The sequence below is a fragment of the Durio zibethinus genome, chromosome 15, assembly GCF_047325235.1.
Source record: "Durio zibethinus cultivar Kanyao isolate XHJ-2024 chromosome 15, ASM4732523v1, whole genome shotgun sequence".
Lineage (NCBI taxonomy): Eukaryota > Viridiplantae > Streptophyta > Magnoliopsida > Malvales > Malvaceae > Durio > Durio zibethinus.
Genome location: NC_143176.1, coordinates 21,698,910 through 21,711,153, shown reverse-complemented (window position 1 = coordinate 21,711,153; position 12,244 = coordinate 21,698,910). Strand labels below are relative to the sequence as shown.

At 33.6% G+C, this 12,244-nt stretch overlaps 2 protein-coding genes and 2 pseudogenes across 3 annotated transcripts; 1 reads left to right on the top strand and 3 right to left on the bottom strand.

The window, feature by feature from the left end:
* Positions 1 to 67: 67 nt before the first annotated feature.
* On the bottom strand, positions 68 to 2,755 carry LOC111301358 (uncharacterized; annotated as a pseudogene). The gene is made up of 4 exons (XR_016328313.1): positions 2,075 to 2,755; positions 1,894 to 1,930; positions 1,289 to 1,550; positions 68 to 1,201 (listed from the first exon to the last, which is right to left on the bottom strand). The product of XR_016328313.1 is annotated as an uncharacterized LOC111301358 (transcript).
* Positions 2,756 to 2,906: 151 nt separating this feature from the next.
* On the bottom strand, positions 2,907 to 4,175 carry LOC111301359 (universal stress protein PHOS32-like). The gene is made up of 4 exons (XM_022896965.2): positions 3,748 to 4,175; positions 3,544 to 3,653; positions 3,335 to 3,453; positions 2,907 to 3,214 (listed from the first exon to the last, which is right to left on the bottom strand). Exons 1-4 carry the CDS (start codon positions 3,920 to 3,922, stop codon positions 3,124 to 3,126), a joined length of 495 nt encoding a protein of 164 aa, XP_022752700.1. The 5' UTR covers positions 3,923 to 4,175; the 3' UTR covers positions 2,907 to 3,123.
* A 2,433-nt stretch (positions 4,176 to 6,608) lies between these two features.
* Positions 6,609 to 9,036, top strand: LOC111302142 (uncharacterized). Its single transcript, XM_089744811.1, has 6 exons — positions 6,609 to 6,705; positions 6,790 to 7,112; positions 7,210 to 7,485; positions 7,565 to 7,871; positions 8,335 to 8,442; positions 8,541 to 9,036. The coding sequence occupies exons 1-6, from the start codon at positions 6,690 to 6,692 to the stop codon at positions 8,651 to 8,653; spliced, it is 1,143 nt and encodes a 380-aa protein (XP_089600937.1). The 5' UTR covers positions 6,609 to 6,689; the 3' UTR covers positions 8,654 to 9,036.
* Positions 9,037 to 10,491: 1,455 nt separating this feature from the next.
* LOC111302141 (copper transporter 6 pseudogene) lies at positions 10,492 to 10,964 on the bottom strand (annotated as a pseudogene).
* Positions 10,965 to 12,244: the final 1,280 nt, after the last annotated feature.

Below are 12,244 nucleotides of genomic sequence, written 5' to 3'. Positions count from 1 at the left end.
TCAACTCACACAATTGCATTAGATATGCGGCATTTGGCCATACAACATCGAATCATCTGTGTCAACATGATTAAAGCATTTCAGATAAAGAGAAGGAATTTTACATTCCTTTGTTCCTTTGGTAGTATAAAATTCGCAATTTTAGCCAAAAAATCATACATATAAAGTCTTCGGATGTCTCAACTAAGAGCTGATAATGATCCCAGTAATGCTACCCTAACTAGATACATAGTTAGACAGCCACCTGTGGTTGCTACTAACCTAAAATTCCCCACCAATAGGGCCAAGGCCATAATGTCTCCCTTAGCAACAGATTTTGCAGTCACTTACATACATTCTAGCATAGCTGCATGTTAAATGCCTCTTTCACCTTAACCCAGTGCACCAATATCTATCTTCTGTAAGTTCTGCAGCTGTGACCTGCATAGAGAAATCTTATGATTGGTCTCATATAACTCGTTACTTCAAAGTATTATTTAGGTTATGGCTGCCATCTTGATGGCTCCTGCTTTCTTGTCACTGAAAGGTGACAAGTTAGGGAATCAGATTTGAATCAGGAAATTCATCGGTTTAATGTTGCCATCCCTTTTTGAAAACCAAGATCGCTTCTAAAGATTTAAGTCCCATTCCTCAGGTTTTGCAAGAAGTGTCAGAACCACAACCTATTACGGTGCTGATGGAAAGTACTTCAATCAAGTAAGTTAAAAAGTATAAAGGTGAGATAAACCAGAAAGCTATAGTTGCTATGCACTTAAAAATCAGATGGTCAATAGCCTCCAGTTCAAGAAAAAATCAATCACACAATTCAATATTAACAGCTGAAAAGTGAGAGTGATACCTTACTTGTCCTCAAGAGACATGATTGTCCAGAAATGCTTTGGCCAGATTACTGAAGCTTACATTTATAGTTTGAGCTGCAGCATACCTCTTAATGACATCAACTGCTTCAGGCTTAAGAATCTCCTCCCCGTTAAGACTTGTTACAAAGATGATAAAGGGCCCCCAGAGCATAATTCACCTGACAATCAATTGCTTCTCAGATGTGTATATATGTAACAGAGTTAAAAGCAAGCAGATTTAATGCATCAAATTCCCGCATTTGCTTAATCCCACTTGCTGTTTTTCCAACTGGACTTGATAAACACTGAATGACAAGAGGGATTCCAACACTCTTGAGTAATAATAGCAGCATTTGCTAGATCTACAAAGGAAAATAAATGAACTCATGATGCAAGGGTCATCATAAACAAAGAAAACCATAATTTCATAACTAAAAGTACAGACTTACCTACACAAGACTTGCAGACACCTCCAACTCCAAATTCCACAAGCTTCTCATTTGGTTCTGTCATGCAATCTAGGAAGAGTTCCAAAACATTGAGCCGTTTAGAAAGTAAGATGTCAATGAGGCAGAAAAGTACATAAAAGACATTATTCAAATTTGAGGACAAATTATTTCACAGAAAATTGGGTTTTGAACCTGGCGCAAGAATGAATTATATGGATCATAAGAAAGTTAGCCAATTTTGCAGCAATCTTCTCCTTTATTTCTGCGGAGACAAGCACCCATTCTGTTAAGGAATTGTGAAACTGAGGATCTAAGAGATGTTAATATAATACCAAGTTGGAATTGCATGTGCTTTCATTCTAAATAAACTTATCAAACAATGATAAAGAAACCAAAAGTATCCGATAATGTTATCACACATTTTAGATAAGCAATTAAATCTGAACACCCCAAGTATGAAACATTATCTGAAAAACCTGTACTAACTCTTACAATAAAGTGAATTAATCTACACAAATACTGTTGACAAAGGACCTCTCACTCAAAGATCATTAACAACATAAGCAATGCAGGAAAGAACTTATATTCTAAAAATGCTGGCTTACCTCCATCAGTTGTGTTCTGAAACTGACACACCAGTTCCTAAAGTGAAATGGTAAACAAGTATTAATGAATTGTTCTCCTCTATGCTCTCTAACATGAAAATTTAGACTCAGAAACCTTGGTGTGTAAGAAAACAGATACCCAGATATTAAAATTGAAAAAAAAAAAAGGTATAAAGATTACCTAAAGACATTGCAGCCTTGAAGTTCCAGATTTTCCAGTTCTTTCTTCCTGCCTTTGATCATTGGTAAACATGTGGCCTGTTTATATGAATCTACACACAGTGGATTGAAATTTTAGACAGGAAAAGGTCAAAGTTTGCAATTTTTTTAACCCAAGTTTAACAAGAAAGCATACAAATTGATTTGGAGAAGCCCAGGTCCAAAAGTGGGCAAAAGGTTAACCGTAAAACAATGCTCAAAAATGAAATAGCTTTGCTGGGTTTTGCTTCCTCTGAGATTCAACAAAATTACAAGAATAGAAGAGAGATAGGAAGAAGAAAACGGAAAAAGGTAGTAAAAATGCATAAAACAATTATTTTTATCCGAAATGGGTATTAACTAAACTATAAATTTAATGAAATAGTAAGGTGTTTCACTTCCACTTGTATTGACTCTCTTATTTGAGAAAATACTGAATTTTATGGATTAAAAGAAAATCTTTCCTTTTATCCTTTTAATCATTTTTTCTACAGGAAAATGAAGTATAACCCACCGTTTATATGGGAACAGAGAGGGAGATGAAGTTAATTGCTCTTATAATAAAGCTTATTCATTGGAGAAAAATTATTTAATTACCTGCACAGAACATTTACTGTAAATCTAAACTTTCCGGTAACAGCAAGTGGTCATGTGCCGCCTTCTTCCCTATATTCTAGCCGATCGTAGGCAGTTTCTTTCAAAAAATAAGGCAGACACCGACAGTTCAACAGGCAACCCTCTCTTCCTCCCAAGAACACAAAAAATCACACGAGCAAAACTTTAATAGGTTCAGGATCCCATGACTAACAATAATATATAGAAAGTAAAACTTTGTTATTTAATGCAACCAAGAACAATGTCCATGAACATACAAAGTTTAGTCATGGAAACAGCACAGGAACTGATCTAAACACACTCAGGATTTCAGCACAACCTGAGAATCAAGATGTCCTTACGTCTCTGTAGAGATACAAGATCAGCAATTATTTTCAAAGATACAATACTTTGCACAAAACTAAATAGACTTTCTGATCAAAATCCATGAGCACTGGGATCCTTGACAATTGTTACAGGACAAGTTGCATTAACCATCACATAGTTGCTCACACTTCCAATCAGTACCCTATTTCAATCAAAATCAGAATATGAGAATCAAATAATTATTTACCTATGAATGATTTGAAGTAAAAGAATCGACCATTCAAAAGATAAATCAGTTTCCACGAAGACAATAAGGGTTTACCTTTGGATGGTGCCAAGGCCTCTGCTACCCATGACCAAACAGTCAAGCTTCAAATCTCCAACAGCTTCACATAGTCTGTCCCTGGCATCACCCCAGTAAATCTTTGTGACAATAGTCACCTGTTGAGTTTGTTAGCAAAGTCAGATCAAAGATCAACAAATAATGACAAAAAAAAAAGGTAGAAATACACATAGAGATGCCAGGGAAACCTGTTTCTGCCTGGAAGCAGTATCAACCAAGTCCAGAACCTCAGGATCAAGGTCAACCTCATACTTCTGCATCACCTCTTTTTCACGAAACTCAGCCAAAGGAATCAGAGCTACAATCAGATCATCGAATTAATCACTGTCTAATACAAATGATCATAGCATAAAACTTGATCAAATATGAAACCGATTTGTGCAGTGACTTACGTGAGCCAGTGGTAGACCAAAGGAGGTTGCGAGATTCACCACCCTGTTGGGGCTTGACATGGATGAGATAGAGGTTATCACCTTGATCTAGCAGATTGTCAATTGCCCACTTGAGAGCTAATTTGCTTCCCTTGGAGAAGTCCACCGCCACACCAATTTTCCTATCTTTTGTCATCTTTTTCCTTAAGAATTCAAACCCAGAAAGAATAATAAAATCTGTCACAGGAATAAGGTCTTGAAGTCTTAGCCAACAGTTTTGAGGAGACAAGGGAAAGGTACTGGATGCTTCTCTTTCACTCTAGTTGAAACTGTAGTTTAGCCTCTTTTTCTCTTTCTACTGTTTCTTATTTGTCGAAGGCCAAAGCTTGTGGTCAAGAACTCTTTGATTGCCTTGCCATGTTCTGTCACGCGTGATTGCTGCCAGAATTGAAACAAACTAAGTGATAGTTTTGACCGATTAATTTATAGAGATTAATAATAATAATAATAATAATGATTATAATTAAGATTGAAAATTTTATTATAATTATAATTAAAAAAATTTTATAAAAAAATTTATCTTAAATAAATTTTATTAAAATTAATATTTAAATTCAATCAATTATACCATTATAATATTTTCATTTTCATCTCTAAAATATTCATACCAATTTTTATTTAAATAAAAATTAGATACCATCATATTTGAGTAAAATTAATATATCAAAGTATAATAATATCAGTTAAATTCCCAAACTTTTGCATCAAAGAAACAGAAAACCAATAAATTTTGATATACTTTCATAATTCTTAATCATTTCATCTTTTGTAAGCAAGAACAGAAAGAATAATAATATCAGAACAAGTGAAATTGTTCAAGGGATGATTTTTTTTTCAAGCAATATATCATGAAAATAACATGATGCACCATGCATACTTTGAGAGCATTTCAAATTAGGCCTTAATTTTGGCCCAAAACAAGGAAAGTCTCCCAACTCAAGAAAACCAGGCCCAACTGAAGGCTATTGGGCTGAATAAAATGGCCTACTAACTTGTTACCTTCTTTACTCCAATGCTTAAGGTTTAAGCCGAGAGTTAAATATGACGATCACTTGTTGAAAACTTAAAAAAGCTTCAAGTTTTACAGAGATTAGCATATGCTTGAGAACTAATATATGATCTTTTTGTGTTTTTGGAGATAATTTATGGAAAAGAAATGTGAGGGGAAGTTTTTATAGCATATCTGTATCATCCAAGGACGGATCCAGAATTTTTGGTTAATGGGGGTAAATATTTTAAATTAACTTAAAATTTTTTATTGAAATAAAAATTAATATAAAAAAATTATAAATAAAATCAAGATGTATAACATATTTTCTGCACGTAAAAAATTTTTTTTTTGCCATAAAAATAATGTTTGTATAGTTAAAATTAATTATATGATTCTTAATAAATATAGCCTAAATACTATTTGGACAAATCAACTTTCAATATGAAAATACATATATTAATTTAATAAAATTTTACTTATGAAATTCTTAAAGATAGATATAATATGTGAAAAAATAATATAAAAATTAACATATCTAATTTTATTATTCACTTTTAATGTATCTAGTTTTATTATTTACTTCAAATAAGTAAATATATTTTATTTCTTATTCATTATAATTGAAAGAATAAAAATGTTTCTTTTCTTATATACAATGAAAAGAAAATTGAAGATATAAATCTAAATGATTTTTTGGATTACTTCACATTTTATATATTACTTTTTTTGTGTTAAAAAAAGTGGTTAAAAAATTTAAGTAGTTCAAGCTTTAATTTTCATTACCCTTATAAGATCATCTCACATTAATCTTAATAAATTATTAAGAAAAATTTAAAATTTAATAATTTCAAACCCTTTAAATGTAATTTACTTTTATTTTACAAAGTTATATATATATATATATTATCGAAATTGTTTAGCACCCAAACAATAAAATATTTTATTGTACGAGCCTTACTTTAGTAAGGGCAAATTTGAAAAAAATATTTTTAGTGGGGTAATATTTTAAATTTTTAAAATTTTTGAGTTTTTTTTATTTAGTGGGGGCAATTGCCCCCTCTGACTACTGTGTACATCCCTCCTTGATATCATCAAGATCTGGAAAGCCGAGTTGTTTTTCCTAATAACTATAGTTTCTTTTTCTTTCCTATAATTTTTCAATCACCATTCCAGCTAACTCCAAATTTCATTACCAATAACCAAACCTATCATCCAACTAAAATCTAAATCCAATGCACTCCATTCATTCTTACCTAATCCATTAATCAGCTGATTTTGTTGACTAATACTTGAGCCTTTAAAAAGATAAAATAAAGGAAAAAAATAATATTAAAAAATCATTAAAAAAATCATATAATTTATTGGTAAAATACTGAAATACCCTCAAATGTTAAAAAAATTTCAACATAAACTAGCACTTTTAACAAAGTCCTGTTACCACAAACTGATCTTTTAGTCTTTTTATAATGGCTAACTTTTCTGTTTATACTCTTGAATGTCAAGACAGAAGAAAAGTGATCATCAGTCAACCGCATTAACCTTTCTTTTGGTTGTGGAAGCAACAATTCCCTTGAACCCCAACTTGTACAACAACTCAAATTGAATTTGCATAAATCCCCTTTCAGCATCACCTGACTGGACTGCTCCTCAAAAGAGCGTAATTCCCCAACAAATGGCAGGTGACTTTGTATAGCTGGACAAGTGTACTGTCCAACTTACTTGAGCCCACAAAAAACAAAACACAAGAAAACACACTACCCAAGCTTCCTTGGGCCTGGTTTCCATGTCCTCTACTCAATTTGTCTTTTTCTTAAAAAAAAACCCTGTTCCATAATTCCATTCTTTATAGCATTCATTAAGAAGTCCCACAAGATTCTCTCTCTCTCTCCCTTTTTTTTTTTTCTTTCTGTTCATGCGTGAGAGACCAGGTAATCATTGTATCTTATCTAACCAGTAACATCCATAATAGCAAATCATCAACCCCCTCGACTGATTTTTGTTCCACTTCGCAGTACTTGTAATTTCACTTATGATGGCTGCTGACCTACACAAGTGTGAGCTATTGCTCCCTTCTGATCAGTTTTTCACTCCTCAAGGTCGCCTGGATGGTCTTTCACTGGACAACAGCAGCAGCAACAACATCAACAAAGTCATCAACCAAAAAGCGTCTTACTTATTTGGCTCATCTGATTCCGGGTCCGAGTTGAGTTCACCTATTGGTTCTGAGAAGACTTCAAGCTCAACAGGGAGCAGTGAAGAGGAAGACGATTACAATAGGCAGTTGACTCGCCAGATGGCTCAATACATGCTTCAAGATGAAGACAAACATGAAAAGGTATTTCCTCTTCTTGATCATGTTAACAAAGATTCGATTTTGGCTTCACGGTTTTATTTTACAAAACTTAATCTTTTTATTTTCTTTTGGTTTTTAGGCCTCGGGTTTGTCTGGTTCACTGGAATCAACACTCTGGTCACAGCTTCGGTCGAACCTTGATAGTCCTGCTGGCCCATCTAGGGAGCCATCTCCTCCATTGACACCTATGATTGGGAATTTTGAAAAGCTGAAGAGAAATGAAGAAACAGCAAGATATAACCAAGGTGAAAGATTTACAAGTGCATCCACCTCAATCCAAGTATCCAGGAGAAACCCGAAAGCTGGATTTCAATCAAAGCAAGTCCTGATTGATGATCGAATAAGAGCTATTCAAGTAAGTTGGAACATCATAAGTTTTTTTCTAGAATTGTTTACAAATGAAATTGACTGATTTTACTTCCTATAATTTACAGTTTTACAGGCTTAAGCAAGAGCAAGCCATGAAGCAAATGGAACAAAAGCCAAGGGTTAAGAATTATCAGAGGAAAGGGAGAGTCTTTGGTGGGTTTAAAGATGGTCAAAAAGTTTCCCCTAACTCTAATAATCCCTGGTATAATCTCCAGCAGCAGCAGCAGCAACAACAACAAAGCAACCAACAAGCTGGTTCTGATATGAGGGCGGTTTTCCTTAATGCATCTGGTTCAAGAAATGGTTCCTGTGGAACCGGTGTGTTCTTGCCTCGTGGAATAGGAGCTTGTTGCGAGTCACGCAAGAAACAAGGTTCAAAAAAGTTCCTCATGATTTTTTTTAAACTTTTGCTTCTTAGAATGACTGAAAGGTTATGTAATTTTGGGGTCGCTTTAGGAGTTAGGCAAATGTTTGGTCTGATTTGTTGGGGGGAAATAAGTGTTCAGTGGACAATCAGTTATCCCATATTCTGATCAGGATTGCATTTTATGATGTTGGGTTTCCGAGTTTTTGATTCTGGAATCTGGTAAATGGTTTTTATTCCCGTGTTCCAGGATTCCTTTTCATCAACTATTATCTTTCTCGATTACTAGTTTCCAAGATTTGGTAAGTGTGAACTGAAATATTCCCTCGTGGTCCCCCACTGGTTGAGTCCATTTGCACGTTGCTTTTAGAAGAAATTTGGAAACCAAAATCCTAATTAAGAACCCTTCCGGTAATTTCACTGTATCTAGATATCCTTCCCAGATATTTACCTTGATTCTATTTTGATCAGGATGTGCCACGGTTCTGATTCCTGCAAGAGTAGTTCAGGCCCTGAAGCTCCACTTCGAGAAAACAGGTGTCCCATCAAGGTTCAGTAATGGTTTCCCTCTTGAACACGGTAGCTAACTGATCAACCAATAATTTTTTTGAAGCTTTTTTCCCATTTATCTTCACCGTCTAGCATATCAATTTATAACTTTTTCTGATTCCATGCAGATGCTTCTGCGAGTGGGAGGAATCGCATGTATTCACAGCAAAACCGCCAGTTCAGGACGGTGCCGGCTATGAACCATCAAGAAATAGGTCTACCTCAAGAATGGACATATTAAAATAAGAACCCTCTCAAGCAACATGGTTGTTTCTCACTTCGAATTCTTCATTTACGCTAAATGAAGGGAACAAAACAAGTTCAAGCCAATGAATAAAGAGGAAGAAAAAAGACAGACAATGGTCAAATATAGGGAATCTATCTACAGAAAATAAGACAGATTAATACTATCAAGGTTAAGAATATGTATTTTTTTTCCTTTTTTCTTCCAATTTTAGGGGTTAAGTTAGATGGGCAAAAATAAAATAATGAAAAACATTGGTACACTTATTGTTCCTTCCTCTGGCTGGCTTGTAAGCTTATTATTGAGGATGTATTTTGTAAAATCCTTGTAATAAAATCAGCTATCAGCAATATGAGCTTCACTAATTCGGTTTCCATTTCCATCTTTATTTTCCACTGTATATATAAAAATCTTTTCATGTCATCATTGTGATGAATAAGTTTTTGACAAATAATGAAAATTGATTAGTGCTTTAAATCCAGATTTTAGTTGAATTGATTTGTATAATCACAAGTGACATTTAATTTAATTAATTTATATATTCACAAATGACATTTAGCAAGTTTGATTTCAAATCTAAGCACGTGATACTTTTTTTTTTTTTTTTTAATGTCTATGTACTGCCACTTTCTTTGTTAAGAAAATCAAAGATTGATTGGTATACATTTCCTCGTAAATAATCATGACAGTCAATTTCTAGCAGCAGCAAACTTCATTACGTTAGTTTTACAAGGGATCTCATTGAAACTGAATGGCTGAAGATCAAGTGAACAAATAAGCAAAAAATCAACCTTTTCTTCCTTTTCTTAAATGTTCTATGCAAGTTGTTGTTGCTTCTTCTTTTACACTTTTGAACTTGAACTTAAAGAAGCTCTAGGGGCGGAGGGGGCCCCAACAACTGCCACAGTCCAGAAACCAAATTCGTGCCTTTCACTCAAATACTAGAATGGAGAAGACCCACTTGGTCCAGTTGTAACCTTAAATCAAACACAAATATGACTAGAAAACTAATCCAGTTGGGCTCCGTATTCTGTAAGCTTGAAAATTGGCATCTACAAGAATCAAAATTCACTCCAAACCATCTACAAGAATCAAAATTCACTCCAAACCATCTACAAGAATCAAAAGCTCAACAACATAGTACTGAAACTGGCATTGAAAAACCTTTCAGATGGCTAAAATTAATTACCTTAATACATACGTTGATGCAGAAGTAATTGTAAAATATAATTGGTTTTCTTATGTCTTGTCGATGCTTGGTGTTACTCACATTAGAAATTTACATGGCAACTGGTGAAACAAAAGGCAAATATTCCCTTGCCTTTGCGGGAAAATCCCGGGGCTAATCAGGAATGAAAAATTATTAATCCTTTCTGTATGAAGAAAATAGGCAAAAGAATTTATTTGATGTTAAAATGCTGAACTAGATTTCATGCTTTTGAAAAGGGTATTCAAGTGATAATCCTTTTGGACACGTCGGTTTTGGATTCTGGTGGGATAAGTTTAAGGCACTACCAAAATTTACAAGACACCAAGCCATGGAACATGACAATTATGCTTCCAAAATGTGCAAATTACCTTTCTTTTATTCCTTTTCTTGAGGAAAAGAAAAGAAAAAAGATGCAGAATCCAATCCTCGTAATCATGTGCAATATTCACCTTTATAAGTCAAATATTACGACAGAAAAAAAATGCCTTTTTTTTTAATAATTTGGTTATCAATTGATGAAAAATATTCCTTTATCAACTTATATAGCAAAAAGGTAAAGATAAAACAAAAGACTACAGGAAATTAGAAACTGAGACAGAAGGATTCAATATATAGATATCATACGTCAACAACTCATTGGAGGAATATCAGATGTTTTTTCATAAGACAACACTTCTGTATTTTTCTTGAAAACCCTACTCCCAAAAAGCAAAAAGCCCAAGGTGTGACCAGCAACCACCACAAGAAACACCCCACCATTAAACGACATGACAGCAAGCATTACCAAATAAGCAAGACCAACCCTCATGGCATGCAAGAACGTTTGCACAAGACCAGCTGAGACATTGCTTGATGCTGGCTTGATCAACCGAGAATGAGAGATCCATTCAACAAGGAAAGCAAGAACAAAGACGAATATCAAGGCTAATGCATACATGCCCGCACGCATACCGGGCCAGCCTGAGAAGAGGATCTCGGCGTTCTTGCCCCAGAAGAAGGTCATATGCATCATCATCATGTGGTGGTGCATCCCAGAGGTGCCATTGGTTGACAATGGTGGTGGTGCCATGCCTTCCATGCCATGATCATGATTCATTGTAGCTCTGATAAGTACTGTAAAGATTTATTTTGACGGATATATGATAGAAATTTAAACCCAAAAAAATCAAAGCACATAAATCATCTCAAGTGTAGACTAGGGTTTTGGGTCAAAATGAGTGTTGGAATTAGGAAAATGATAAGGATTAAGCACCTTGTTAATATGACCAATATTTAAAGGTTTTTGGATGATTAACTATTAGTACATTATCCTCTGTTGTACTATTAAAGTTTGTACCGCACATTAATTTTAATTTTCTTGGTTCCTATATAGGCAATTGGCATGTTCTACTTAGAATTTTCTTCTCCAAAGATGACCATTGACCCAAATTAAAAAAATAATAAATAAATGGTAAAAAAATCCTTCCTTATATATGCATATATTTTTTTTCTCTACATTATATATGCATATATCAGTTTGACGACACATTCATCACTCATCAGACAAGAAAGGGATCGAGAAGAAAGGCTATATACCTACAGGAACCATTAATTTCTTGCCTGTTTCTCATATAGTTCAAGGCAATATGGCATGTTCCATGCCTTCCCTGGGAGATTTTTCATTTTTTCCATGGGACGGCTGATATATATGGTCAAATTAATATATATTGTCGCCATCTCATCAATTCTCAAAGTTTCTATTTGCAACAAAGCCTCAGATCTAAAATTGATGGCATGCAGCCCTTTGGAGGAAAAAAATGGTTCATATCATCAGTATTTGAATATTTGCCGACAGCAACATTTATATTATGATGGAATAAAGCGACTATATATTATATATTATTTGTTTCTTTTCCTTTTTCATTAAATAATTAAAACCAACATGACAGCATAAAAGAAAAGAAAGAATGTAAAAATTTTCAATATACAGGAAAGGAAAGTGGGTTTAATTGATAGGTTTGCTTGGAGTAACTCATTTCAAAGGGAGAAATTAAGGGTTCGTTTGGTATTATTGTGTATTTTATATTTTATATTTAAAAATTTTTTTGTTTTATTTTTAATTTATTGAATTTGAAAATATGTTTGGATAGAATCTTTTTGTTTTAAAAATGTGAAAGCAAAAACATGTAAGAAAAAGTGGTTAAAATTTTTAGGTTTCATTTGTTATTAATAATATAATAATATTAATATAATAATATTTATTAATATATTATTTATAAATATAATATTAATTAATATTATATAAATAAATAATATATTATTAATCTAAACACCCTAATTGGTCTTAGTTCAAGCCTATTAGGCTTGGTTCCATAAGGTCCGAGCCTAAATCCATTGAA

Excerpts from the sequence above, each read along its gene's own strand:
- LOC111301359 (XM_022896965.2), bottom strand. The coding sequence starts at position 3,922 with ATGACAAAAGATAGGAAAATTGGTGTGGCGGTGGACTTCTCCAAGGGA. Across the intron at positions 3,454-3,543 it reads CTGCTTCCAGGCAGAAACAG|GTGACTATTGTCACAAAGAT; the intron begins GTTTCCCTGGCA and ends CAAACTCAACAG. Across the intron at positions 3,215-3,334 it reads GGCCTTGGCACCATCCAAAG|GGTACTGATTGGAAGTGTGA; the intron begins GTAAACCCTTAT and ends TGATTGAAATAG.
- LOC111302142 (XM_089744811.1), top strand. Across the intron at positions 7,113-7,209 it reads ATGAAGACAAACATGAAAAG|GCCTCGGGTTTGTCTGGTTC; the intron begins GTATTTCCTCTT and ends TTTGGTTTTTAG. Across the intron at positions 7,872-8,334 it reads CGAGTCACGCAAGAAACAAG|GATGTGCCACGGTTCTGATT; the intron begins GTTCAAAAAAGT and ends TATTTTGATCAG.